Below are 26,572 nucleotides of genomic sequence, written 5' to 3'. Positions count from 1 at the left end.
ATAACTTACAAATTTCTCAATGATTTATAATTCCCTTATTACATTATCTTTATTATAATTCTGTATTAAAAGTACTATTAATTCCTTACGATAAGTAATAATTTATTTTGTGCTCAAGTTGTTCCAGATATGGCCAGTGGGATCTGCTTTTTTAAAAAATTTAATTGATTTTATTTTTATTGATTTCAGAGAGCAAGGGAGAGGGGGAGAGAAACAGAACATCAATGATGAGAGAGAATCATTGATTGGCTGCCTCCTGCATGCTCCCTATTGGGGATCAAGCCCACAACCCGGGAATGTGTCTTTGACCGAAATCGAATCTGGGACCCTTCAGCTCACAGGCCGAGCTCTACCCACTGAGTCAAACCAGCCAGGGCGGGACCTGCTTTTTAAAATTTGACTCCTGACCTTGTGACCTGCCCCATCATTTTTCTGAACATTTTCTTACTTTTTGTCATAACAAGTTGTTTTTAGCTTTGACCTGTACCTATCCTGTCCCAGCCCTAGAACCAGCCATTTTTTCCAAGTAACTAACTCTAGCTCTTCTTGGTGGGGAATACTAGGGGCAAAGATCTGAGTACTAGGTGTGCTCATTAGATTGGAATGTTAGCTCCTTGGCCCTTGCAGTGAACAGATGTAGGAAATATGTGCAGGTATAAACAATATACACTTAAATCTATAATAATAAAAGTGTAATATGCTAATTAGACCAGACAGCCAAATGACCTTCCAGACGTCATTCCGGATGAAGCCACGGTGGCAAGGGCTGAGGCAGAGGTGGTCAGGGGCGATCAGGTAGATAGGTGAGTGATTGGGGTGATCAGGCAGGCAGGTGAGCAGTTAGGAGTGATCAGGCAGGCAGGCGAGCAGTAAGGGGCGATCAGGTAGATAGGTGAGTGATTAGGGGTGATCAGGCAGGCAGGCGAGCAGTTAGGAGTGATCAGGCAGGCAGGCGAGTGGTTAGGGGCGATCAGGCAGGCCAGCAGTTAGGAGCCAGCAGTCCCAGATTGCAAGAGGGATCCCGATTGCAAGAGAGTGCAGACCGGGCTGAGGGACCTCCCCCTCATGCACAAATTTCATGCACCGGGTCTCTAGTATATAGATAATATCTATACACACCCACATATTTTCAAATCATAAATTCACATTAATAGCCCAAATTCCAAGGTTCCCCCAGGGGGTTCTTTTATGCCTGCATTTTTAATGAGCACCCCAAGTGATTAATATATTTTTTAAAAATATATTTTATTGATTTCAGAGAGGAAGGGAGGGGGAGAGAGAGATAGAAACATTGATCATTGATCAGCTGCCTCCTGCACGCCCCCTGGAATCGAACCAGGGACCCTTCAGTCTGCAGGCCAACACTCTGTCTACTGAGCCAAACCGGGTAGGGCCCAAGTAATTCATCTTATTAGGAATATACAGGAAACACTGCTAAAGATTGCTGATGAATCTCAGTCACAAGTTCTGAGTGCTTTTCCATGAAATTCAACTGAATAAAAAACTAATTTAAAACACTGGGTGTTCTCTTTCCATTTCCCTCTTCCTATTAAATATCTGTTTCATTTAATTCCATTCTGAGGATAATTAACTTTAAAGATTATAAGAGCAAAATAGAAGTGACCACTTTCTTAGTCATCATTAGCCAATGGCCAGAGTTTTGAGTCTGACACTTTTTTCTTTCCAGCTTTGTTGCTATTAATGTCAGCTTGAAAAACAAAAAACCCTTAATATTATTTTGGGGACTCATTTCAGTACATTTTAGTCTGAACATTCAGGATACCTTCTTAGGAGTACTACCAATGATACGTGTGTGTGTGTTTGTAAGATATATGTATGTGTGTGTGTGTGTGTGTGTGTGTGTGTAGACACTACTATAGACACGCAATAAAAGCAAGTCTGTTATATACAAACTAGAGGCTTGGTGCACAGATTTGTGCACCAGTGGGGTCCCTTGGCCTGGCCTGCACCCTCTCACAATCTGGGATCCCTCGGGGGATGTCGGACTGCTGGTTTCGGCCCGATTTCCGCAGGCCAGGCCGAGGGACCCCACCAGTGCACAAATCCATGCAGATCAGCCATTTCTGCTCCTCGGCCCCACTGGTTTCACTTGCAATACTATAGTACAATTTCCTAAGCTTTAGGGCCCAGTAGACACAATAAAGAACTATGAACATATATATTGTTAGTATTATACTTCACCAACTAAGCTGTCCTTGGCTGGCTAGAATTAGGGCCCAAATAGCAGTTCTCCTTATAGGTTCTTTTACTATTTTAATCAGATCAAGGCAGACCTTGCCCAATATTGGTGTATGGCAGTGGTCGGCAAACTCATTAGTCAACAGAGCCAAATATCAACAGTACAACGATTGAAATTTCTTTTGAGAGTCAAATTTTTTAAACTTAAACTTCTTCTAACACCACTTCTTCAAAATAGACTTGCCCAGGCCATGGTATTTTGTGGAAGAGCCACACTCAAGGGGCCAAAGAGCCGCATGTGGCTCGCGAGTCGTGGTTTGCCGACCACTGGTGTATGGCAATGAGGGGATATAGAAAGAGGAATGAAAAAAAAAAAATCCTAAGGAGATGGCAGCCAGAAGAGAAGGAAGTTTCTGTGGTAACTAACCAAACGTACTTCTGTAGCTATCTATGTAAAGCATATCCTGGATGAAGTCAGGGAATGACTTCTAATGAACAAAATCAGAAATGGGTTGTCTTGGAGCAGTACAGAGCAGCTCTACTGGTAATTACTCCTTGCATCCCTTTCTCCATCCTTCAGATGAGGATACAATCATATCTACTTCATAGGGTTCTAAGCAGGATTAAACAAGTTAATACATGTTAGATAATTAACAAGGTTATGCCTATGAAACATAATTCTTTTTCTCTTACCAATAAAGTGAAAATGCACTGGCAGAGATTCTCTCATCCCTCTAAATAAATTTTCAGCCCTCATCCACTTTAGGGTTACCTTTTGTGTTACATAAGTAACATTACCATTTAACTATATGAATCTACTATAGACACGCCAATAAAAGCAAGTCTGTTATATACAAACTAGAGGCCTGGTGCACGGATTTGTGCACCAGTGGGGTCCCTTGGCCTGGCCTGCACCCTCTCACAATCTGGGATCCCTCGGGGGATGTCGGACTGCTGGTTTCGGCCTGATTTCCGCAGGCCAGGCTGAGGGACCCCACTGGTGCACAAATCCATGCAGTGGGCCTCTAGTATGCATATAAGATCTTTGGTTAATCTCTTCCCGCCCAAACCTCCCCCTCACCAGTTCCTCTGAGATTCATCAGTCTGTTCAATGTTTCCATGTCTGTGCATTGAGCATCTGCCCCCTGGTGGTCAGTGCGCATCATAGCTACTGGGTGAATGTCACTTAGGCTTTTATACATATAATTTGAAGGAAATTTCTTTCTAAAACTCTTTTGTAAGGACAACAATCACAGATATAATTAATCAGATTTATGAAAACTGTATTTTTCAGAGAGCTGTTTTCTAAACAATCTTCTACTTCCAAGATTATTCATTTTATTAAAGGTACTAATATAAAGTCTGAAGATGTTCAAATTCACTATTAATACAGGCTATTTATAGATTAATGGATTCCTGTAATTTCACACTTGTTTGTAAAAAAAAAAAAAGCATAAAATATTAAAATTCAGGACATATACCCTATCACTCTAAAACATACCCAACAGCAATAAGATAATCATTATACTTACTTCATCTCTATAAAGTGGGCTAGTATAATACATTATGTCCATTGCACTGCTGTTCAACATATCCCTTAAACCTCGTACTTTGTCAGGAGTAATGGAATCAACAGTGTCTACAAACAAACAAACAAACAAACTTAAAGAAGATATCTGTCTTCGGGGAAAAATAAACTGTGAAAAAAATTACATTCTCTGAAATCACAGCTCTTTAAGTTAACATTTCAATATGCAAGACTAGTTTTGGATCTAATGATCTTTTCCTTCTTGCAAAATATAGCAAGAAAAAAAAAAGACAAAAAGGGGAAGAGAAAGAACATTAAAGGATGAAGGCCATTGTCAAATCTATGAAGCCTGACCATTTTCTGTATTGGCGTTTGCATGATATTCAGGGGTACCCAGAGCAAACCAGGCCATCTCTATTCCTGAAACAGGTGTTAAGGGACACGATCTCACTCTTTCTATACCTCCTTTTCTGTTTTGGACTATGCACAGGGCCTGGCAATACCCATGTGGAATGCCTAGTGGCACTGGTGGCAAACCAGCAACAAATGAAAAAGTTTCTTTACACTTTACATTTATCTATTTTTAGTAAAATAAAGATTCTATGAGGAAGAGCTGTCAAATTAAAAATATGCACAAAGGCATATCGGCAATGGGCAGCTGCAATAAACAAGATAAAGGTGGTGTAAGTTACTTTGGAAAAAAAAACTGTTACATAAACTGTATTGCAAATGAGTTACAGCTAACTTATGGAAATTCTACCATGGGGAGACTATTCTATTAAACGCTTAATAAGATAATTAGAGATGCAGAAAAATTTGCATTTCTTATAGAAATACAAAGAAATTCTATGCTCCTAACAACACTGTTTTATGTTTCCTGGTGCACATGTGTAAGATTTTCCTTAGGGTATACATATCTCAGAGTGAAACTGCTGTGTCATAGGGCACATACACATTTGACTTTACAAGATAATGTCAAACTGTCAAACTCCCAACGTGATAGTACCAATTTACATTCCCAACAACAGTGAATGAGAATCCTCACTGCTACACAGCCTCACCTTAAATTTTTGCTAAACTGATGGGTGTCAATGTATTTTACTGTGGTTTTAATTTGCATTTCCTTTATTACTACACTAGTGAGATGCATATTATATATAGTATATAAAATATTTTAAAATATTAACATATAAAACATATACATATTGTATATACATAATCTCTTTAAGTGCTCTCTTTTTTATTCTGGATATTAAAACTTTGGTGGCTATATCTGTTGCTCTGTTGCAACCTCTTTTCTCATTTTGTGGTTTGTCTTTCATTCTTTATGTCAACTGAGATAATTTTAATCAAGTTTATCCATGTTACTTTGTAGTTATGTTTTCCTGTCTTAAGGAGATACAATCCTATATTTTTCTAATACTTTCACATATATTTGATCCATTTGGAATGTGAGGTAGGGATTGTTTTTACTCCCCTCTCCTCTCAAAGAATAACCAGTTACCAAGTACCATTTATGAAATAGGCCATCCTTTCACCAATGATCTATAATATCAGCTCAGTCATATATCAGGTTTGTTTTCTAACTAAATGCAGGTCTGTTTTCCGGAGTCTCTAGTCTAGTGCACTAGCCTATCCTTGTGCCAACATGACTCCCCTCATCCCCTCTTGTTCTGTATCTTGGTTATTTTGGAACCTTTGCTCTTCTATAATAATTTTAGAATCAGTTTGTAAAGTTTCAGGAAAAACTCTATTAGGATTTTGATTACAAGTGCATGAAATCTATAAATCAATTTAGGAAAATTAACAACTCTAAGATATTGAGTTATGTAATCTAAGAAAATTATCTTTACATTTATTTAACTTGTATTTAATATCTTGTAACAGTTTTTTCATTTTTAATATAAATGTACATATTTTATTAGATTTATTTCTAGGAACTTAAAAAAACGATGTTTGCTATAGGTAAATACCTTTTATCATTATTTAAAAATTTACAAACAGTAAAAACAACTTTTGGGTTTTTGGTGGTTATTATTGTTAATCCTCACCCGAGGATATTTTTCCATTGACTCCTTTTTTAGAGAGAGTGGAAGGGAGGGGGAGAAACAGAGAGGGGAAAACACTGATGTGAGAAAGGCACATTGATTGGTTGCCTCTCCCACAGATCAAGCCTGCAATAGAGGTACATGCCCTTGCCTGGAATTGAACATGGGACCCTTCAGTCTGTAGGCCAATGCTCTATCCATTGAATCAAACTGGCTAAGGCAAATAACTCTTAGTTTTAATGCATATGTGGTTTTACATAACTATCACCATGATTAGGATACAGAACTGTTTAATCACCTTAAAAAACTCCCACATGCTGCCCTTTTTAATTCAAACCCTAGCCTTCCCGTAAACCCTGGCATCCACTGATCTGTTCTCTGTCCCTATAGTTTTGCCTTTTCCAGTATGCCACATAAATGCAGCATAAGTATGTAAACTTTGAGACTGGCTTCTGTGAGACTGTGTATAATAACAAACATATATTTATAGTTTTTGTCCCTGGTTTCTAGCTCAAGATTCCTAAAACCCTTGTAATTTCCTGAGTGATAGGGGTGACCGGTATGTCTTTTATTATTCATAATAATAATAAGCCTCTTTCAACTATACTTAAGCTTATGCTAATGAGGTGACTCTTGGAAGATGGGGCTGGTTGCCAGAGGAACCAACCATGTAAGTAGAGGTTGAAGTTTCTGTCTATTGAGTTAATCATCAACAGCCAATTTAGTTAATCAATTATGTCTACATAATGGAACCTCCATAAAACCCCTAAACAACAGGGACTGGAGAACTTCCAGATAGGTGAAAAAATATATATATATGTGTGTGTGTGTGTGTGTGTGTGTGTGTGTGTGTGTGTGTGTGTGTGTATTTTTGTTAATCCTTACCTGAGGATTATTTCCCATTGATTTTTAGAGAGAGTGGAAGAGGAGGAGGAGAGAGAGAGAAACATTGATGTGAGAGAAACACATTGATTGGTTGCCTCCTACACGTGCCCCTACCAGGGGTGGGAATGGACCCTGCAACTGATGTATGTGCCCTTGACCAGAATCAAGCCAAGACCCTTCAGTCTGCAGGCCAATGCTCTATCCACTGAACCAAACTGGCTAGGGCCATCTATATTCTTTGTAATATCCTTTAGACCAGTAAATATAAGTAAATGTTTCCTGAATTTTTTTAAGCAGATCTAGTAAATTAAACCTCAGGATGGGGTCATAGGACCTCCCCCCCTCCCCCAATTTATAGCAGGCATCAATCTGGGACTTGTGATTGGCATCTGAAGTGAGGGGGAGTCTTGTGGTACTGTGCCTTTAATCTGTCTGTGCTATATCTGGGTAGTATCAGAACTGAATTAAATTGTTGGACACCCAGTTGGTGTGCACTAAGAATTAGACAATTGGTGGTAGGGGGATAATCACTCCCCACACACACCTTTATTTGGTGTCAGAAATATTGAGAATAGCGAGTGGTGTTTTTCCTTTAGCTTCTTTAACTCAGAATAATGCCACCTTCAAGATTCTATCTTAATAATTTTAATGTAACAAAAAATTACAAACTTTTGAGGGTTTTATTAAACATGAATTCATCTATGAATTCCTGACTAGCCCAAGAAACTTATCTGAATGAATTCATCTATGTTTTCCTGACTAGCCCAAGAAATTTACCTCAATGAGTGAGAAAAGCCGAAAAGTTAGTATTTTTACACTACAATTTTTACATATTAGCTATTGCTGATATGAAGTCTTCTTTGATCACTAGCATTTTTGTTTTACAGTTATTGCAACTTTTAATGCCATTTTGGTCTATTATCTATAACTGACATTCCTGCCTATGAGACAGACTCTGACTTGAAAATCATCCAGGGAGGCAGTTTAGCAATGTGAATGAATTAGGGCTCTGGCATCAAACAAAGCTAGACTCTACTTACTATTCTTAGGTAAATTCACCTTTTACTGAGTTTCAGTTCCCTTAACAGTAAAATAGAGAAAATAATGTAGCTATTTCATATATTTGTGAGGAAATTGAGATACTCCATGAAAAATGAATTGCAAAGTGCCAGGCACACAGTAAAGGTTCCACAAATGGCAGCTGCTATTGTATCTAGTATAATTCTCCCATTTCCAGGTTATGTAAATAACCTAAACATTCTATTTTAATGGTTTTCATACTGAAAGGATACATTTTGTTTAAAATATGCATATTTTGGCTAACAATTCTTCAAGAAGGAAATAAACATGATTTACTTAAATATTACCAGCCCAGGAAATGTAAGAAAAACAACAAAAGAAAACAAAAAACCTGATATTTTACCTTCCAAATATAGGGAAGGAAAATTATTAGGAAGAGAACGTAAGCTCATAAAGAATCGTACCCTAGCTCAGTGGTCGGCAAACTCATTAGTCAACAGAGCCAAATATCAACAGCACAACGATTGAAATTTCTTTTGAGAGCCAAATTTTTTAAACTTAAACTTCTTCTAACGCCACTTCTTCAAATAGACTTGCCCAGGCCGTGGTATTTTGTGGAAGAGCCACACTCAAGGGGCCAAAGAGCTGCATGTGGCTCGCGAGCCGCAGTTTGCCGAACACTGCCCTAGGTGATTTGGCTCAGTGGATAGAGTGTCGGCCCCATGGACTGAAGGGTCCTAGGTTCGATTCTGATCAAGGGCACATGCCCAGGTGGCGGGCTCGATCCCCAGTAGGGGGCGTGCAGGAGGCAGCCGATCAATGATTCTCTCTCATTGATGTTTCTATTTCTCTCTTCCTCTCTGAAATCAATAATAAAAAAAAAGAATTGTGACAATATGTTTTAAGAGTATTGACAAGTTAGGTGGCTCCACTGTGTAATGGATAGTGCACTAGACTTCTAAAAATAGACAAATTACTTTTTTGTCAAAACTCTAGAAAACATTTTGTTCTATCCACATACCATCCCCCCGCCCCTCCCCTCTCCCCTCCCCCCCCAGTCCATAGAGGGCATGCATGGAAACTGCTATATGTGAAATCTATATGGTTCTCCTAAGTCGGTATATAACTATTTTTAAAATCAATGGGTTTTATTTTCTTAAGTGATCTAGAACAAAGAATGAATATACCTCAAGACAACTAAATAAAGACCCTTTGTTCCCAATGAGCATCACTCTGTTGCCATTGGCTAAATCATTTGTTAATCCTCACCTGAGGATATTTTTCCATTGATTTTTAGAAAGAGTGGAAGGGAGGGGGAGAGACAGAGAGAAACATTGATGTGAGAGACACATTGATTGGCTGCCTCCTACACGTGCCTGACTCTGGCCTGGGATGGACCTACAAGCCAGATAAATGCCCTTGACCAGGAATCGAACCCTTGACCCTTTGGTGTGTGGGCCAGTGCTCTATCACTGAGCCATACTGGACAGGGCCAAATCATTTAATTTTTAAACATAATGTACCTCCATCAAGAGTAAGTTTTGACCGCCACTCAACAGGCAGAAATTCAACATGTGTTGCATGGTTGGAAAAATGTCTTTCTTCTATTTTTCTAGCAGCCTCTCTCATCCTAAAAAACAAAATAAAAACAAAACAGAACTTTATCAGAGTAACTTCACAAATGTAATTATACGGTATAAAATGTTTTTAATTATAACACTTAAACTTGCTTATAACCACACCAATTATGTTTTAATTACCACTATACTATATAATAGTTAATTTCAAAGCACATTCTGTCAATGCCTATTGTTCCTTCATATTTGGTCCTGTCCAAAATGTCCATGCCTAAGACAATGTTGCCGGGCTTAAACAGCCCATAGCACTTATTTATGCTTTTGGTTTACAGGATTAATACATAAAAGATATACCATGTTTTATTAATTCAACTAGAGGCCCGGTGCACAATTTTGTGCACCAGTGGGGTCCCTTGGCCTGGCCTGCGGGATTGGGCTGAAACTGGCTCTCCAACATTGCCTGTGGGGTCCTGGATTGCGAGAGGGCACAGGCCAGGCTGAGGGACCCCACTGGTGCATGATCGGGGCCGGGGAGGGATGTGGGAGGTTGGCCAGCTGGGGAGGGACCGCGGGAGGGCATGTCTGGCCCGTCTCGCTCAGTCCTGATCAGCCGGACCCCAGCAGCAAGCTCACCTACCGGTCAGAGCATCTTCTCCCTGGTGGTCAGTGCACGTCTAGCAAGTGGTTGAGTGGTCTTAGCATATCATTAGCATATTACACTTTGATTGGTTGAACGGCCAACCGGACAATCGGACACTTAGTATATTAGGCTTTTATTATATAGGATAATTGCGTGTGACTGTATGCCAACAATACCACTCTTTGCATAGGTAGCCTAGATGGGTCAGCGTGGACCAAAAGTCTCCATGGGTGTTTTGGACAGGAGCAAATATCAAAAACCTTTGGTTGTGGACCAAATGTCTGCTAATCTTGTGGATAGCACCATCACAATCAAGATACAGAATAAATCTATTGCCCCCTTTCCCCAGCTGCTGGTAAGTACTTGGTCCTTTGGAAGCACTAAAGTTGAGTTGGGGTGAGGCCCTCACTTCATCTGGGGACCAGCACTGCTCCTGGCTGTGCTCACCCAGCACTTGCTGGCTCCATGGCCTGGTCTCAGTGCTTGCCTGCATGTGAAGTGCCAGTGATGGAGGATAAGATCAATGCCATCATTAAAACAGCTGGTGTAAATGTTGAACCTTTCTGGCCAGGCTTGTTTGCAAAGGCTCCGACTAATGTCAACACTGGGAGCCTCCTTTGCAGCAAGGGCTGGTGGACCTGCCCCAGCAGTAATGCTGCACCAGAAGGAGGTCCTACCCCCTCTACCATTGCTGCCCCACTGAAGAGAAGAAAGTGGAAGCAAAGAAAGAAGAATCTGAGGAGTCTCACATGGGCTTTGGTCTTTTTGACTAAACAAACCTCTTTGTAACACATTCAATAAAAAGCTGAACTCCGGGGGAAAAGAAAAAGAATAATTCTGTCCCCTCAAACTCCTTTGGAGTAGCACTCTTCCTCCATAATACTTTGTAAATCCCAGCTATCACATTATTTCACCTGTAGATTAGTATTTGTTTCTAAAATATAAGGAAAACATAACCCATTCAGTACTATTATATCAAATAAACTATTTAGGCAAATATATAGTTCAGTGGTCCTCTTTTCTCAAATTATAAATGTTAACATCCTATCTAATAAAAGAGTAATATGCAAATTAACCATCACTCCGCTACACCAACAAGCCACGCCCACAAGCCAATCAGGAGCGACTATGCAATAAACCCAACCAAGATGGCTACGGCCACAGAGAGCAGGAGGGAGGCTTGGGTTTCCCCAGCAATGGAGGAAGCCAAGCTTTCCGCCTGCCCTTGCCAGCCTAGGCCTCCACTCAAGGCTACAAAGTTTCAATGATAGAAGATACATAAACCCAAACAGAAATGGTGGCAGCCACGGAGCTGGAAAGAGCAGGAGGCTAGGGTTGCCCCTGGCGATGGAGGAAGCCAAGCTTTCCGCACACCCTGGCCGGCCCAGGCCTCCGCTTAAGGCTACGAAGTTTCAATTATAGAAGATACATAAATCCAAAAAAAAAATGGCTGCTGCCACGGAGCGAGCACAAGGCGTGGCTCCGCTCCAGGCTACAAAGTTTCAATTGTAGAAGATAAATAAACCCGATACCAGGGCCTCCGCTTGGGTCGCCAGGGGGCGTGGCCGGCCTGCAAACCACCACAGGCCCCTCGCCCAGGCCGCCCCATGCCCCAAGGGAACCCCCACCCTGATCCGGGACACCCTTCAGGGCAAACCAGCTGGTCCCCACCCGTGCACCAGGCCTCTATCCTATCTAATAAAAGAGTAATATGCAGATTGACCATCACTCCAACACACAAGATGGCTGCCCCCATGTGGTCAAAGATCCTGCCCCCATGTGGACACAAGATGTCCACCACAAGATGACCAGCAGGGGAGGGCAGTTGGGAGGGACCAGGCCTGCAAGGGAGGGCAGTTGGGGACGATCAAGCCTGCAGGGGAGGGCAGTTAGGGGTGACTGAGCCAGCAGAGGAGGGAAGTTGGGGGCAACCAGGCCTGCAGGGAAAGGCAGTTGGGAGGGACCCAGGCCTGCAGGGGAGAGCAGTTGGGGGGTACCAGGCCTGCAGGGGAGGGCAGTTAGGGGAAAACTGGCTGGCAGGGGAGGAGTTAGGCATCCATCAGGCTGGCAGGGGAGTGGTTAGGGGGTGATCAGGCTGGTAGGCAGAAGTGGTTAGGGGCTATCAGGAAGGCAGGCAGGCGAGCAGTTGGGAGCCAGCAGTCCTGGATTGTGAGAGGGATGTCCGACTGCCCTTTTAGGCCCGATCCCACCAGGATCAGGCTTAAACAGGCAGTCGGACATCCTTTGAGGGGTACCAGATTGGAGAGGGTGCAGGCTGGGCTGAGGGACACACACCCCCATGCACGAATTTTGTGCACCGGGCCTCTAGTTTATAATAACCCTGAAAATATTTTTTTACACTTGGTTAAATTGAGCTCCAAATACAATCCATGCATTGTAATTGGCAGATGGCTTTTAATCTATAGGTTCCTCTCTCTCTTTTGCTTTGTAATTTTTTTAATATCCTGTTGTTTCTCAGAGTCTGATTTTTAATGACTGCATCTCCATGGTGTTATTTGTTCTTTGTTTCCTATTTCCTGTAATTTGGTAGTAAGATATAAGGGTTTGCTCTGATTCAAGTTCTACTGTTTTGGCAAGACTACTATTCCACAGGTACATACATCTGGTTTTCTCTCTTTTTGGTGATGCTGGCTGATGACCACTGATTAGATTCATTAGTTTATTATGGTTGGAAAAAGGTGCTTGGGTACTTTTAAATGCTATCACTCCTTATACTTCTAAAAATAAAATTCCTCACATCAGATATTTATCTATATTGTGGTATGCCCAAATAGTTTCTCAGAAAAGGCAAGATAAATGGTTAATTTTTCCCTTTTATTAACAATTTTCAAAATACTGGTTTGTTAGGTTTTATATATACAGGGTGTCCCAAAAAATGTATATACACTTTAACAGTTGATAGCTCAATTTTGAAAATGAAATGCATTTTAATAAAAACACTGCCTTTATAATTATGGGCAATTTGTATAATTACTTGGACAAACGTTTATTGAAATCCTTTACTCATTTAAAAAATTGGGCCGTTTTTTTACTGTTGAATTTTAAGTTCTTCAAATATCCTAGATGCTACCAGCCGTGGGCAAACTATGGCCCGCGGGCCGGATCCAGCCCGTTCGTCTGTTCTATCGGGCTCGTGGAGCCGAAAGAGCGGAGGGTTCCCTTGCTCTCCCCTCTGCTCCTTTACTTTGAATTTATATTAGTCCACACAAACACTCCATCCATGCTTTTGTTCCGGCCCTCCGGTCCATTGTGGCCCTTGAGTCAAAAAGTTGCCCACCCCTGTGCTAGACCCTTATCAGATATATAATTTGCAAATATTTCTCCCATTTTGTGGGTTGTCTTCACTGTTTCAATAGTGTTTGTTGAAGAACAAAAGTTTTAAATTTTGACAAATCCAACTTATGTATTTTTTTCTTTTATGGCTTCTAGTTTTGATGTCATGTACCATTTGTTAAAAGGCCATTCTTTACTCATTGAATCATTTTAGCACTCTTATAAAAAATCAATGGAACTCTCAATTCTACTCCATTGTTATATCAGCCAGAACCACAACGTCTTGATTACTATAGCTTTGTAGCAAGTTACAAAATTGGGAAGTCTAAGTTCTCCCTTTCTTCTTTTTCAAGATAGTGTGGGTTGTTCTGGGTCCCTTGCCTTTCTATGTGAATTTCAGGATCAGCTTGTCAATTTGTGCAAAAAAGACTGGTGGGATTATGATGACTTTTAGGTCAATTTGGGAAGTACTACTATCCTAACACTAAATCTTCTAAGGTACAATCATGGGTTGCCATTTCCATTTATTTAGGTCTTCTTTAATTTCTTTCAATGTCATATTATAGTTTTCAGTGTGCAAATCTTCCATTTCTTTTGTTATACTTATTCCTAAGTATTTTATTCTTTTTGATGCTATTGTAAGTGGAAATGCTTTCTTAATTTAATTTTCAGGTTGTTCATTGCTAGTGTATAAATACAATTGATTTTTGTATATTGATCTTGTATCCTGTAACTTTGCTGAGTTCATTTATTAGCCTTTATAGTTGTATGTGTATGTATGTATGTGTGAATTTCTTAAGATTTCCTATATATAAGATCATTTCATCTGTAAACAGTTTTACTTCTTCCTTTCTAACCTGGATATCTTTTTTTTGCCTAATTGCCCAGCTTTAAACCTACAGGACAAGGTTGAATGGAAGTGATAGGAGGAAATACCTTTGTTTTGTTCTTGATCTTGGGAGAAAGCTTTCAGTCTTTTACTGTTAAAGTATAATTTTAGTTGTGGGCTTATAGATCTCTTTATCAGATCAAGGAAATTTCCTTTTACTTCTAGTTAAGCCATGTGTCTATTTTTCCTTTTGCTCTGTTTATGTGGTGTAGTACTCGTTTCTTTTAAATGTTGAAACAATCTTGCATTTCTGGGATAAATCCTACTTGGCCATCTATAATAATAAAAGCCTAATATGCAAATTGACCCAACTACCGAACAGCAAAACAACTGTTTGGACGACCTTCTGGACAATTACGCTATGATACACACTGGCGCCAGGCCAGCCAAGGTGGGAGCGATGGGATTGTTCGGGTGGCCCCACCATTGCCCCATGATCACCCCGCAGAGGGAGGTGCTGGCCAGCGGGGCGATCAATGGTGGGGGGGCCTTAGTGATCACCCCAAAGAGGGAGGCCCAGGCCACTCTCTGCACAGAGATCGATCGCGGAGCCCCAGTCAGGTGGGCAGGGCCTCCCTCTGCTGGGCGATTGATCATGGAACCCCATGATTGATCACCCCAAAGAGGGAGGCCCAGGCCACTGGCCAGTGAGGCTGTGGCGGGTGTGCAGGGCCGACCAGTGACCAGCCCACAGAGAAAGGCCCGCGATCACACCCGCTTGTCACCCGCAGATGGAGGCGAACGGTGGTGGGGGAAGGGGGCAGCGCCACACAGATGGCAAGCAGTGGCAGCGGCAGGGGCGGGGCCAGCTGCCAGCCACCAGCTGGGGGAAGGAAAGCCCCGATAGGCCCTGATTGCTGGCCAGGCCTAGGGACCCTAACCAAGGGGTCCCAGATTGTGAGAGGGCACAGGCCAGGCTGAGGGACTCCCCACCACAGCCCATGCACAAATTTTGTGCACCGGGCCTCTAGTAGTGTATAATCCTCTTTACATGTTGCTGGTATTTGGTTAAAATTTTTTGTGTTCGTAAGTGATATTTATTTTTATTCATAGGGATTTTTGGTCTATAGTGTTCCCCCCTCCTTGTGATGTCTTTACCTTGTTTTGGTATTAGGATAATATTGGCTTCATAGAATGAGCTGGGAAGTCTTCTGTCTTCTATTTTTTGGAGAGTTTGTGAAGAATTGTCGCTAAGTCTTTTTTTAATGCTTTGTAGAATTCACAGTAAAGTCATCTGGTCTTGAGCTTTTTTGTGTTTTGGAAGAAATTTTTTTATTATGAATTCAAATGTTTTACTTGTTAAAGGTCAATTTGGATTTTCTATTTCTTGTTACTTATTACCATATCAGTTTGTCAGCTTGCGTCTTTCTAGAAATTTGTCCACTTCATCTAGGTTATCTAATTTGTTGACATAGAATTGTGCATAGCATTCCCTTATAATCCTTTTGAATTCTGTAAAGTCCCCTCTTTCATTCCTGATTTTAGTAATTTGAATTTTCTCTTTTTATTCTTGTATAGTCTAGCTAGAGGTTTCTCATTTTTATGAATATTTTCAAAGAACCATAAAAATACAGATATTTTCTTCATTGTGCTTTATAAATGCATAGTTTATCATCATATATTAAATAGTTGTAGTTTATCAACTAGTCTCTTACTGCTGAACATTTGCAATGAATAGCCTTGTGCATATATCTTTTTGTATTTTTTTAAAATCCTCACCCAAGGATATTTTTCCATTGATTATTAGAGAGTGGAAAGAAGGAAGGAAGGGAGAGAGAGGGAGGAAGGGTAGGAGGGAGAGAGAGAGAAACATCGATGTGAGAGAGAGACATCAACTGGTTGCCTTCCACATGGGCCCCAACCTGGGGCAGGAATTGAGCCTGAAATTGAGGTACATGAATTTGACTGGGAATTGAACCTGTGACTCTTTGGTCCATGGGCTGATGCTCTAATCACTGAGCAAAACCAGCCAGAGCTCTTTTTGTATTTTTGCTGATAATATCTTTGACTTAGAAGTAAGTTAACTGGGTTACTTTCAACAATAAAGATAAATTAAAAAAAAGAAAAGACGTAAGTTTGATGGGGACAAATGCATTTACACTAATAAAAGAGCAAGATGCAAACTGACCGTACCTTCGTGATGCCCACCAGCCAATGAGGAGTATGCAAATTAACCCAACAAAGATGGAGGGTTAATTTGCATACACAGGTGCCCAGTGGCCAGGGGCAGGGCGGGACACTTGTGTCATTGCTGCCCCAGCAGCTCCGGGCCTCAGCAAAGTGGTGCCGGCAGCAAGGGGAAGGAAGGCCCCTTCTTCATGAATCTTTGTGCATCGGGCCTCTAGTATACCTATAAGTTTGAAAGATATTGCCATATACACTCTCCTCCATTGTTTTTCACTAGAAGTATGTGATTTCCTATTACCCACAGCCTGGCCAAAAGAGTATACTGTCAAATTTTGGGTTTTTGCTAATCTAATAGTCAAGAACTGGCATCTTATGTAATTTTAATATACATTTTATGAGCATGGTTGAGCATTTCCTTTTCTGGGAACTGGCTGATCACATCTTTATCTCATTTTTCTGTAAGGTGGTTAGACATTATTTCTTTTATTTTTAAAAGTTCTAGATATTAACTGTTCATCTGTAATGTAGGTTGCAGATGTTGTTTTTTTAAATTTCTTTATTGATTAAGGTATCACATATTTGTCCTCATCCCCCCATTCCCATCCCAAACCCCTCCCCATGCATGTCCCCACCCCCTTGTTTTCCATGACCACTGGTTAGGCTTATATGCATGCATACAAGTCCTTTGGTTGATCTTTTCCCCTTACCCCCACCCTCCCCTACCTTCCCTCTGAGGTTTGACAGTCTGATTGATGCTTCCCTGTCTCCGGGTCTGTTTTTGTTCATCAGTTTATGTTGTTCATTATTTCCCCTAGATGAGTGAGATCATGTGATACTAGAAATACACTTATAAGAACCGAAAATGAGACAAGCAATAATGGTTATGCTGGGAGGCAAATGAATCAGTCTGTAGTGAGTTTCTTTCTGGGCCAACAGTTCTTTTGAGTCCCAATTTCAATGTCAAACAGTTCCTTATGTGTACATGTCAGCAATGATACTTCAGTTCTGGATGGTGGACCAATGGTGGCAATGCAGGTCCGACCCTCTCTGGTTTGGTCTTGGGCAACCTGCCGCGACGCACAGCTGCTGACTGCTAGTATGGCAAGGCGTCGTCAGCGTCTTCCATCTCTGGACTGTTTCTCTTCTGTTTTCTTTCAGTTTGTCTATGTTTTGCCATATGGCTTCTTTGGGATGATTTAATATTTATCAATATTTTTCCTTATTGCTTCTGGATCAAGTCATAGTTAGGACAGTTTTTCTCTATTCCTAAGGTGCAGAAGAATTCAAACTCCCCTCAACCCTATCTTTTAAATTCACAATACTTGTATGGTTTCATTTCTTATGTTTAAATGTGGTCTAATTCAAATATCTTAGTGTGAAAAATGAACCCAATTTTATTTTTATCCATATTGTTATCTAGCTATCCCAATACTATTTGTTAAAAAGTATTTCTTCATTTTTAATATATTTTAAAAGGCATTATTTACAACATTATACAGTTGACCCTGGAACAACACCAGTTTGAACTGCTCTATTGCACTTACATGCAGATTTTTTTCAATTGACCTACACAGTTCAAAGCCATGTTGTTCAAGGATCAACTGGGACTCTTCCTACATGGAGGGCCAACTGTAGTTATACACAGATATTCAATAGCAAAGGACATCAGAGCCCCTAACCCTTGTGCTGTGCAAGGGTCAAGGGTCAACTGTAATATTTTATTAATTGTATATCCCCAAAGTTGCCATTTTAAAAGATCTAAATACATTCTGGGTTACCATAAAACAATTTCTTTCTCATCCTCTCAAATGTTCATTTTTAACAAATATGAGTATATAAAAGAAAAAATATTTCAAGATTTCTATTATTCTACTCACATATTCATTTTTGACCCCCCTCCATCCTGCTCCTGCCCCTTCCCCAGGCCTTTACTGCACTGTTGTTTGTGTCTATGGGTTATGCATATATACATACAAGTTCTTTGATGGCTGTACAGTTTTTGTATTTTTCATTGTGAAATAATTATTAAGAAGTGGTAAGTTTGTTATCTGAATTTACAAAAACAAAAAAGTTCATTTAGACTAGTAGTTCTCAACCATGGACAATTTTTCCCTCCAGAGGACACTTGGCAATGTCAAGAAACATTTTTGGTTGTTACAAGTAGGGGTTCTAATTGCAACTAGCGGGTAGAGGTCAGGAATATTGCTAAATATCTTACAACTGATAGGTCAGCCATCCACATTAAAGAATTATCTGGTAAAAAACATCAATAGTGATGAGTTTGAGGAACCATAATTTTGAGTTAAAATCTCAAAAACACTACATTTGTTTAAAATGCTGTCCTTTTCTAAAGTAAACTTACACAATTCTACACTCCAAGCATCACCACTAATAGTTCTCAATGGTCACATAAGTAGGTACTGATTAGGCAAGCAGCCATGTCTACTGAATCACTTGGTTATAATTATCTGGAGTGGCTTTTTTTAAAAAAGAAAGAAAATATGAAAGAAGATAGTGAGGAACAAAGTTTAGATTCTAAACTAGATGGAGAATGTATTCATCAAAGAACTCACATGGCTGTGTTTTTGATAATTCTTCCTTGGTCCATCTTCTGCCCGATGCCATGCACAACAAATACAATGTGGGTTGTCTGAGATGGTTTGTCTTCTAATGAGGCTTCTTCTACATAACCTCTATGAAGTCTGGTCCCACTACTTGATGCTGTAAAAAATTTATGACTCAAAATTTATTGTTTATTCCAAAAATAGCATTCTTATAATATATTGAAAGAAATAACGAAAAAAATAAAGTTTTACAAAAAATTTCACTGGGTTAGGAAGGGATAACATTTGTAAGATGATGTATATTGATTGGCTTTGATATGAAGTGTTAAACTGGACAGGACACCAAAGCCAGAAACCATAAGAAAAATAAAACAAAAGAGGGAAGGAAATAAGGAAGGAAAGAACAAAGACTTGAACACATAAAAATTTTAAACTTCTCTATAAAAAAAATAGCATGAAGCAAAAATAAAAGATGAGTAACAAACTGGGAAAATTTATACAAAATATGATACATAATAAGTTAATTGCCTAAATATACAAAGAGAGCTTACTTATAAAAAAATGAAAAAGATAACCATTCAAACTGCAAAACAGGAAAAAGATATAAGGTAATTCACAAAACAAATACAACCAACTAATGAACATATAAAACAATATTCAAGAACACCTGCTATAAAAGAAATTAAAACCAAAAATTGGATAATAAAATAAATTATAACAGACTTGAAAAAAAATTTTTTTTAATCTATTTTTTGATAATGCTCTCATATCTTCCCCGGTACCATTCTCTCTTTTCCTTCTTTTTTGTCAAAGGTCTTTAAAGAGTTGTCTATTACCCTGCCTCCATTTCTTTACCTTGTACTTTAGCTTCAACCCATGACACTCTGGCTTCTGCCCCATCAATCCATCTAAATCACCAATGACCTCCATTTCATTAAGTCCAATGAAAAATTTTTAGTTTTCATCTTCCTTAATACTATGGTTCCCTATCGAAGTTTTATTTTCACACTAGTACCTCGGATTTGACTGCTTTTATGCTTTTAGAAGTATAAAAGAATTTTTTTATTAATCTTGTCAAATCATTCTAAATATATAATTATTCATTGATGAATATATGTCAAGTCAATCACCTTAATAAATATTTCATTTAACAGGTCGATAACTGTCATTAACTATAACACATACTTAAAGTATACTAAAAATATAATTTGAATAGTCTATTCTAAATATGAGAAAAACTCAGATTCTCCAATTTTTAACAAATTATAGCAATATTTAACAATTACCTTTAGAAAATCCCAGTTTTTGGGTAACTGTTCTTGCAATTTTAGATGTTGTTGCATCACTATAAAGATATACTTCATCCATATTGTGCCAGTCCACGTGATTTCGACTCAACTTGAAACTATGAACAGCTGTTGCAAAAAGGAAAAACTGATTGAAGGTCTCCAAGACAAACTCCATTTGTGTGAAAAATTATAATACACAGATTTTTGAATCTATGTATGAACTTAGTTCAATAAAGAAAAAACCTATTTCATTGAAATACATATTGATGTAAAGCAAGTAATGGATAGGGACTTTATTTTGTAAATGATTAACCATGCTATAGGGAATGACAACTTATTATAACAACATGGAATAGTGGCTTAACTACCATAAATTTAACCTCTAACATGTAGCTAATGTGTTTTGATAAATAAAGTACTGTCTTCCCAGGTGATGTACTATTCCAAAGTCCTCAATAGCTTTGACACAGAAACTTAAGTTCCACTTCTTCTGTTGATTTTTATTTTTGGATCTGTGAAAATTTCACTCAGTGCAAAGTAAAACAAGTCTCATAGAGAAAAAATTATCTTTAAACTGGGAAGAAAATAATCTAATTTACTAGAGTATAGGGTATTTCTGGAATGGATATTAAAGCCAATTATCACTGGATATTGCTCAACATAAGAAAAATTCAAAGTTGAAAGATGTTTTAGTAAGAAATCAAATTTTTTTTCTATTATAATGCTCAAATCAGTATGCTTATTGCATTTCTGTAACTCCCGTATGGTTGGTAAAAATGAGTTAAAAAAAAATCAAACCTATATGCTCCAGAAATTCATAAACTCTGTAAGGCAGGAACTATGTCTTGATTATTATGTATCACTAGCACCAAACACAGTGTCCTTATGAAGTGTCTGACATGTATCACAAATTTAGTAATATTTGTGGAAGCAATGAACCAAGGAAATTGTCATAACATGTCCACTAATTCATAATTTAATAATTACTATATTTTGAAGAACTTAAATGTTTCCTCTACCTCTGGTATAGAAGTAAGAAAAATTCATATACCAACTTCAGAAAACTAGGCACCTTCAAATCATTATGCTTGATTTATTTTCTAAAAATCCTCTTTAAGCAAAATATTATCTCCCATTATATACAAAGACACATAGGTACAAAGAGATAAAGTGACTTGACACAGAATAATTACTGGCACAGTCTAATATTCTTTTGATTTGAAGATGGGCTGAAAATAACCTCAAGCTAAATATGGAAAAATATATATAACCTTGGTCAAGATCTAAGATCCTAAGACATTTTTATGTACAGTGGAACCTCGGTTCTAAAACTTAATTTGTTCCGGAATGCTGTTCTGGAAGCCATTTGTTCGAAAACCGAATCATTTTTCCCCATTAGAAATAATATAAGTTGATTAATCCATTCCAGACCTGGAAATGATTCCTGTTTAACCTTTCTTATATACAGTACATGTCTAAGGTGCTGTTTAATCTATAAATAAACACTTTCCTTAAATTTATTGAACCACCATCCCCTATTAGCCTTAAAGGAATCACTTCCAGCATTCGGTTCAAAGATGTCTTTCAGATCAGTATGCAGCATCTTTGCTTGTTTATATATCACTGCCTCTGAAAGGGCTGTTCCTGGCTACTGCTTTTCCTTTATCCAAATCAACAAGTTTTTCTACCTCTTCAAGTTGCCAATGACCATTGTTCTTTCACACCCTTAGCAACATTAGTACTCTTGATGGCCTTGTTATGTTTGAAAAATTGTGCTAGATTTCACCAGCAACAAAAGCATTCTTTCCTTTGTTGCCTGAGAGACGCTTTTTGTCATGCTGATGTATCAGCTTGAAAGGGTTGTCAGTTCAAGGACTGAAGTTTGGTTGGACAACCTAGATATTTTTTCTGTGAACAACCAAATTGTTCCAGATGGGAGATGTTCGAGAACCGAGGTTTGACTGTAAACCTATTTCCTACCAGAATACATAGAAAAGTAAATCCATTCCAGGAAAATATATTTATTAGTTATGTTACAAATGTAATTCAAAAATTTATGAGAAACTAATTTATATTTACTTACCTGCCAGGACACATTACTAACATTGAACACAAGACTGAGGTGCAATTAATGTAACAATAATATTTTCAGTTCCGAAGAAAACAACGTACAAACTCAGCTTTATAAAATAACTTTTCATAAATTAAAGAAAATATTTGACATTTAATAATTATTTACTTTTCTAATTATATGTCCAATCCAAGTCACTATTTTAAGCCTTTTTGTCTGTTTCTAAACCACATTTTTGTTAAAATAGTTTTGAGCAACATATGGTGAAAACAGTGAAACTTCAAGATCAAGATATTAAGAGAATAGTGTTAGGCCAACAAAATTTCATTCTTAATACTGGCGAATATCCCATTATTGGACTATACACATCATTTACAAATGTTTATAGCACTTATAATTAACACTAAACAAATAGCGCAATATATACATTTCTATGCTTTAAATACTGATACTAATAATTTCTATGTCTTAAATACAACTGAATGCTCTAAATACAACTAAGTGCTATAAGCCAGGAATATAACTACATGGAGAAATGAAACTACAATTACTGTACCTTGGAAACGCTTTCGTTTAAGACCTGCCGCATCTGTACTCGCCTTATATCCTCTCCATTTGAACAGAGAAGGGAGGGAGAAGGGAGGGAGGTGGTAGGCAACTAAGAAAGCAAAAACACTGAGCTTCAAAGTATATTTTAAATGAGGTTTGCTATTTTGCCTTTTTACTTTATTAACTTTAAAGAATGAGTTGTATTTGACAAACATTCTAAATGCTTTATTTATATAATTTCTAATTAAAAGTCAGTGAAGCAAAATATCAATGTTTATCAAATATATGCTCTACTTTTACTGAAAAAAGGCAAACAATATCTAAATTTCTCAGTTAAAGACAACTATGCAACCATTATTTTTAATGTCTCTGCATAGGTAGAATAAAAAGACAGAGCACAGCACTTTTGTATGTGCAAGAGATTTATAATCCCCATCTTTACAAATACTATGGTTATTTACTCTCACCCAATTTGTGGCTATGACAGCTAACAACTGATGTGCAAATTGAGAATGCAATAAATAACATTTTGAATATCTAATTCAGCTTTCAGTGAGAAGACAGCACAGTATACATTCCACTAGATGTTTTCGACTACTGGAGTATAACGGAGTCTTCCTACAGAAACACAATATCCTTTTCACAACTGTTCAAGTTGTTAAAAGACTTTCAAAAATGAAACTAAAAAAAAAAATCAAATTGGAAGCTCTATTTTTAACTGAGTTATTAATGATAAAAAATGAAAGATTAGTGATAGAATAATGAAAAAAGGTCATTAGTAAAAATATATGCTGACATCTTGTAAGCATGAAACAGGCTACACAGAGTACAGTTGGACAGACTTGATATTTGGCAAATCAGTAGATGACTTGAACCTTAATGTCACCACTTCCCCTGTCAAATATTGCTAATTATAGATAATTTTTTTTATACTTTAAGCAAGCAATTATTTTAAAATCCACTTTGAACTTACAAATCCATTTGTTAACAGTTCAGTTAATATGAACTATTATGAACCACAGAACCTTTGTGATTTAGTTTAAATTTATGTTCTAAAACATTTGATTTTCATCCTCACTCCCTTCTACATTAATGTGACATTCAAAGGTTAGTTACTGTGCAAATGGGAAAATATTTAATTCCTGTTGTATGGTACTAGAAATATAAAAAAAAAAATCTTTGCATACAAAGATGAAGTATAAAGATTGGTGCAATCACTGTAATTGAGAAATGCTTACAAGGCACTTTACATAAATAACTATAGACTAGGATTAAAAATGGGTAGTAATATCATGATTATAAAATAATTTCATTGTCACAGGGGATGGAAAATGACAACTGAAACAATTTTCATCACTGAAAATGTTTCTTTGTTCATGAGCCTTCTGGTCAGTTACTGAGGAGTAGATGTACTACTTGTACAAAACATTTAGAAAAAAAAATCAATAGGAAAAAGCTAACATATCCAAGTAGATCAAAATGGCATAGATTTGACACTTTATTAACCAAAGAAACAAAACCTAAATTTTCTAAATCTACTAGTACAACTAACACGAACCAATTCCATATTTACTAAAAGAGAACTAATGGGAGACATATGAACCATAATAACCACTTTAAAATTATGCAAAAGCTTTCAGAAAGTTTGTCAAGATGCAAAAATGAAAGGCTTTTCTTTCTAAAGAAACAGTATAAATTAGGAATTAACAAAAGGGCAAACACCACAATACATTCAAAACAGAGAAGCATATTTATTTAAAACATATTTATAAAATTAAATAGACATGGTTCTTTTTTTCAAATTTAATTCTTATTTTCACTTGAAAGTCATTTGCTCTATTTGTTACTACATCCTGTTAGCTTAGAGACCTTAATTTTTTCAACTCAAACTATCACAAAAGTACAGTAGACACAAAAGGGTTTACTATCAATCCAAACAGAAATCACTATTAAAAGAAATTCAAGTGCCAGAAAGCATTACTTTTTTCTTTTTTCTAAAATAAACATTTAGTTAGAAATTCTTATGTCGTGTTAGCAAAAATATATATTAACTCAAAATACAACTGGAAGTGCTAACTTTTTAGATGCTAGCATTTAATAAAAATTTTCTTTTAAAGTCCTGCACAAAAATAAAATATTTAAAGTATAAAATATAGCATTTCTTTTTTTTTTTTTTGAAAAAAAATTTGTTTAATGTATTTTATTGATATTTCACAGAGAGGAAGGGAAAGGGATAAAGAGTTAAAAACATCGATGAGAGAGAAACATCCATCAGCTGCCTCCTGCACACCTCCCACTGGGGATGTGCCCGCAACCAAGGTACATGCCCTTGACTGGAATCGAACCCGGGACCTTTCAGTCCGCAGGCCGACGCTCTATCCACTGAGCCAAACCGGTTTCGGCAAAATACAGCATTTCTAATAAATTTCTTTATTATAATTTACTTCTTAAAGAAACTTTCTTCAATATGTAATTCTAAAAGCAACAGAGTATCAAAAATACAGTTGCTGATGGCATACTAACTCCTAGAATGGAACAACTCAGTAACTTTTCCCTTTATAAAAGCTGGCAATCTGGATAAACTCAACTTCAGGGGAAGAAGGCCTGTACATCTCAAACCTGCCAAATGTAATGAGAAAACTTCTGGCAATCTTCTTGGACCTCAGAGAAATTAAGTTAGATAAATTTATAAAAATTAATAACTAAGAACTAGATAGTGGGAACTCTCTAAACCTTCCCTTCTCCTCTCCTGTCCCAGTCTTTTCGACTTTTGAAATTCTATACTGATGTTTGGGATATCCCTATCCAGCAACAGTGATAGAAATGAGTACAACTTTACATGCCAAATGTTAAATGTTGTAAATCCTTACAGATCCACCAACAGCTGTACTGTCATAGCGCTCCAAATTAGTTTGAACAGTAAAAAGTCCACTTTTAAACTTTCAACCCATCTGCGACATTATATTAATAATGTGAATCGTGTAGACAGCATATAGTTGGGTCCTGCATTCCTAACTAATCTGTCAATCTCTGCCTTTTAATTGGATTGTTAGCTCACTGATATGTATTTACTATAGTTATCGATATGGGTAAATTTAGATCCATCATTTCCCATTTATTTTTTCTTTGTTCCATCTGTATTTTGTTCCTCCTTTCCTGTTTTTGTTTTGCTTTTCTTTATTTGTGTGTGGGGGTTTAATTAAATGCTTTTTATTATCTTATTTTAATCCCTCTACTATCTATCTCTTCTTCTTCTTCTTTTTTTGTTAATTCTCATCAGAGGATATTTTTCCATTGATTTTTAGAGAGAGTAGAAGGAAGGGTGAGACAGAGAGAGGGAAACATCGGTATTAGAGAGACATGTCAATTGGTTGCCCGATCAGGGCTGGGGATCAAGCCTGCAACTGAGGTATGTACTCTTGACTGGACTGAACCTGGGATCCTTCAGTCCGTAGGCTGATGTTCTCTATCCACGGAGCCAAACTGGCTAGGGCTTTAAAAACGTTTTTTTTATACCTTTTTATTATGGAATAATTTTAGACATAGAAAAGTTGCAAAAGTAGTACAGCTTCCCCTAATGTTAGTGTAGCTATAGAACAATTGTGAAACTAAGACATTAACGTCAGTACCATACTATCAACTAAAATAGAGACTTTATTCAGATGTCTCCAGTTTCTTTACTAATGTCCTTTTCTGCTCTAGGGCCCAATCCAGGCACCATGGTGTATTTTGTTGTCACGTTTTCTTAATCTTCTCTAACCTGTGACAAATTCCTTAATTTTTTGTCTTTCATGACTTGGACATTTTAAAAATATTTCAGTTTCAAGGTATCATTGAGGAAATATTTAAAGTATACATTGTGGTGAAGATATACATTGTGAAAGGATTCCTT

General features: G+C 37.8%; 1 protein-coding gene across 12 annotated transcripts in view; it reads right to left on the bottom strand.

Annotated features, from left to right (window-relative positions):
• The window catches only part of DDHD1 (DDHD domain containing 1), an 88,017-nt gene that overhangs the window by 28,423 nt on the left and 33,022 nt on the right, over nucleotides 1-26,572 (bottom strand). For 7 of the 12 annotated variants that reach the window (XM_080668715.1, XM_080668708.1, XM_080668713.1 and 4 more), the window contains 5 exons: nucleotides 22,688-22,789; nucleotides 20,058-20,186; nucleotides 18,781-18,928; nucleotides 9,204-9,310; nucleotides 3,732-3,838 (listed from right to left, as the gene is read on the bottom strand). In XM_080668715.1, coding sequence (XP_080524841.1) covers nucleotides 3,732-3,838; nucleotides 9,204-9,310; nucleotides 18,781-18,928; nucleotides 20,058-20,186; nucleotides 22,688-22,789 — 593 coding nt within the window. The remainder of the gene's footprint in view (nucleotides 1-3,731; nucleotides 3,839-9,203; nucleotides 9,311-18,780; nucleotides 18,929-20,057; nucleotides 20,187-22,687; nucleotides 22,790-26,572) is intronic. The other 5 variants (XM_080668717.1, XM_080668714.1, XM_080668710.1 and 2 more) reach the window with 1 other exon arrangement.

This window comes from Plecotus auritus (genome assembly GCF_963455305.1).
Source record: "Plecotus auritus genome assembly, chromosome: 1".
Classification (NCBI taxonomy): domain Eukaryota; kingdom Metazoa; phylum Chordata; class Mammalia; order Chiroptera; family Vespertilionidae; genus Plecotus; species Plecotus auritus.
This window is presented reverse-complemented; position numbering and strand designations above follow the sequence as displayed.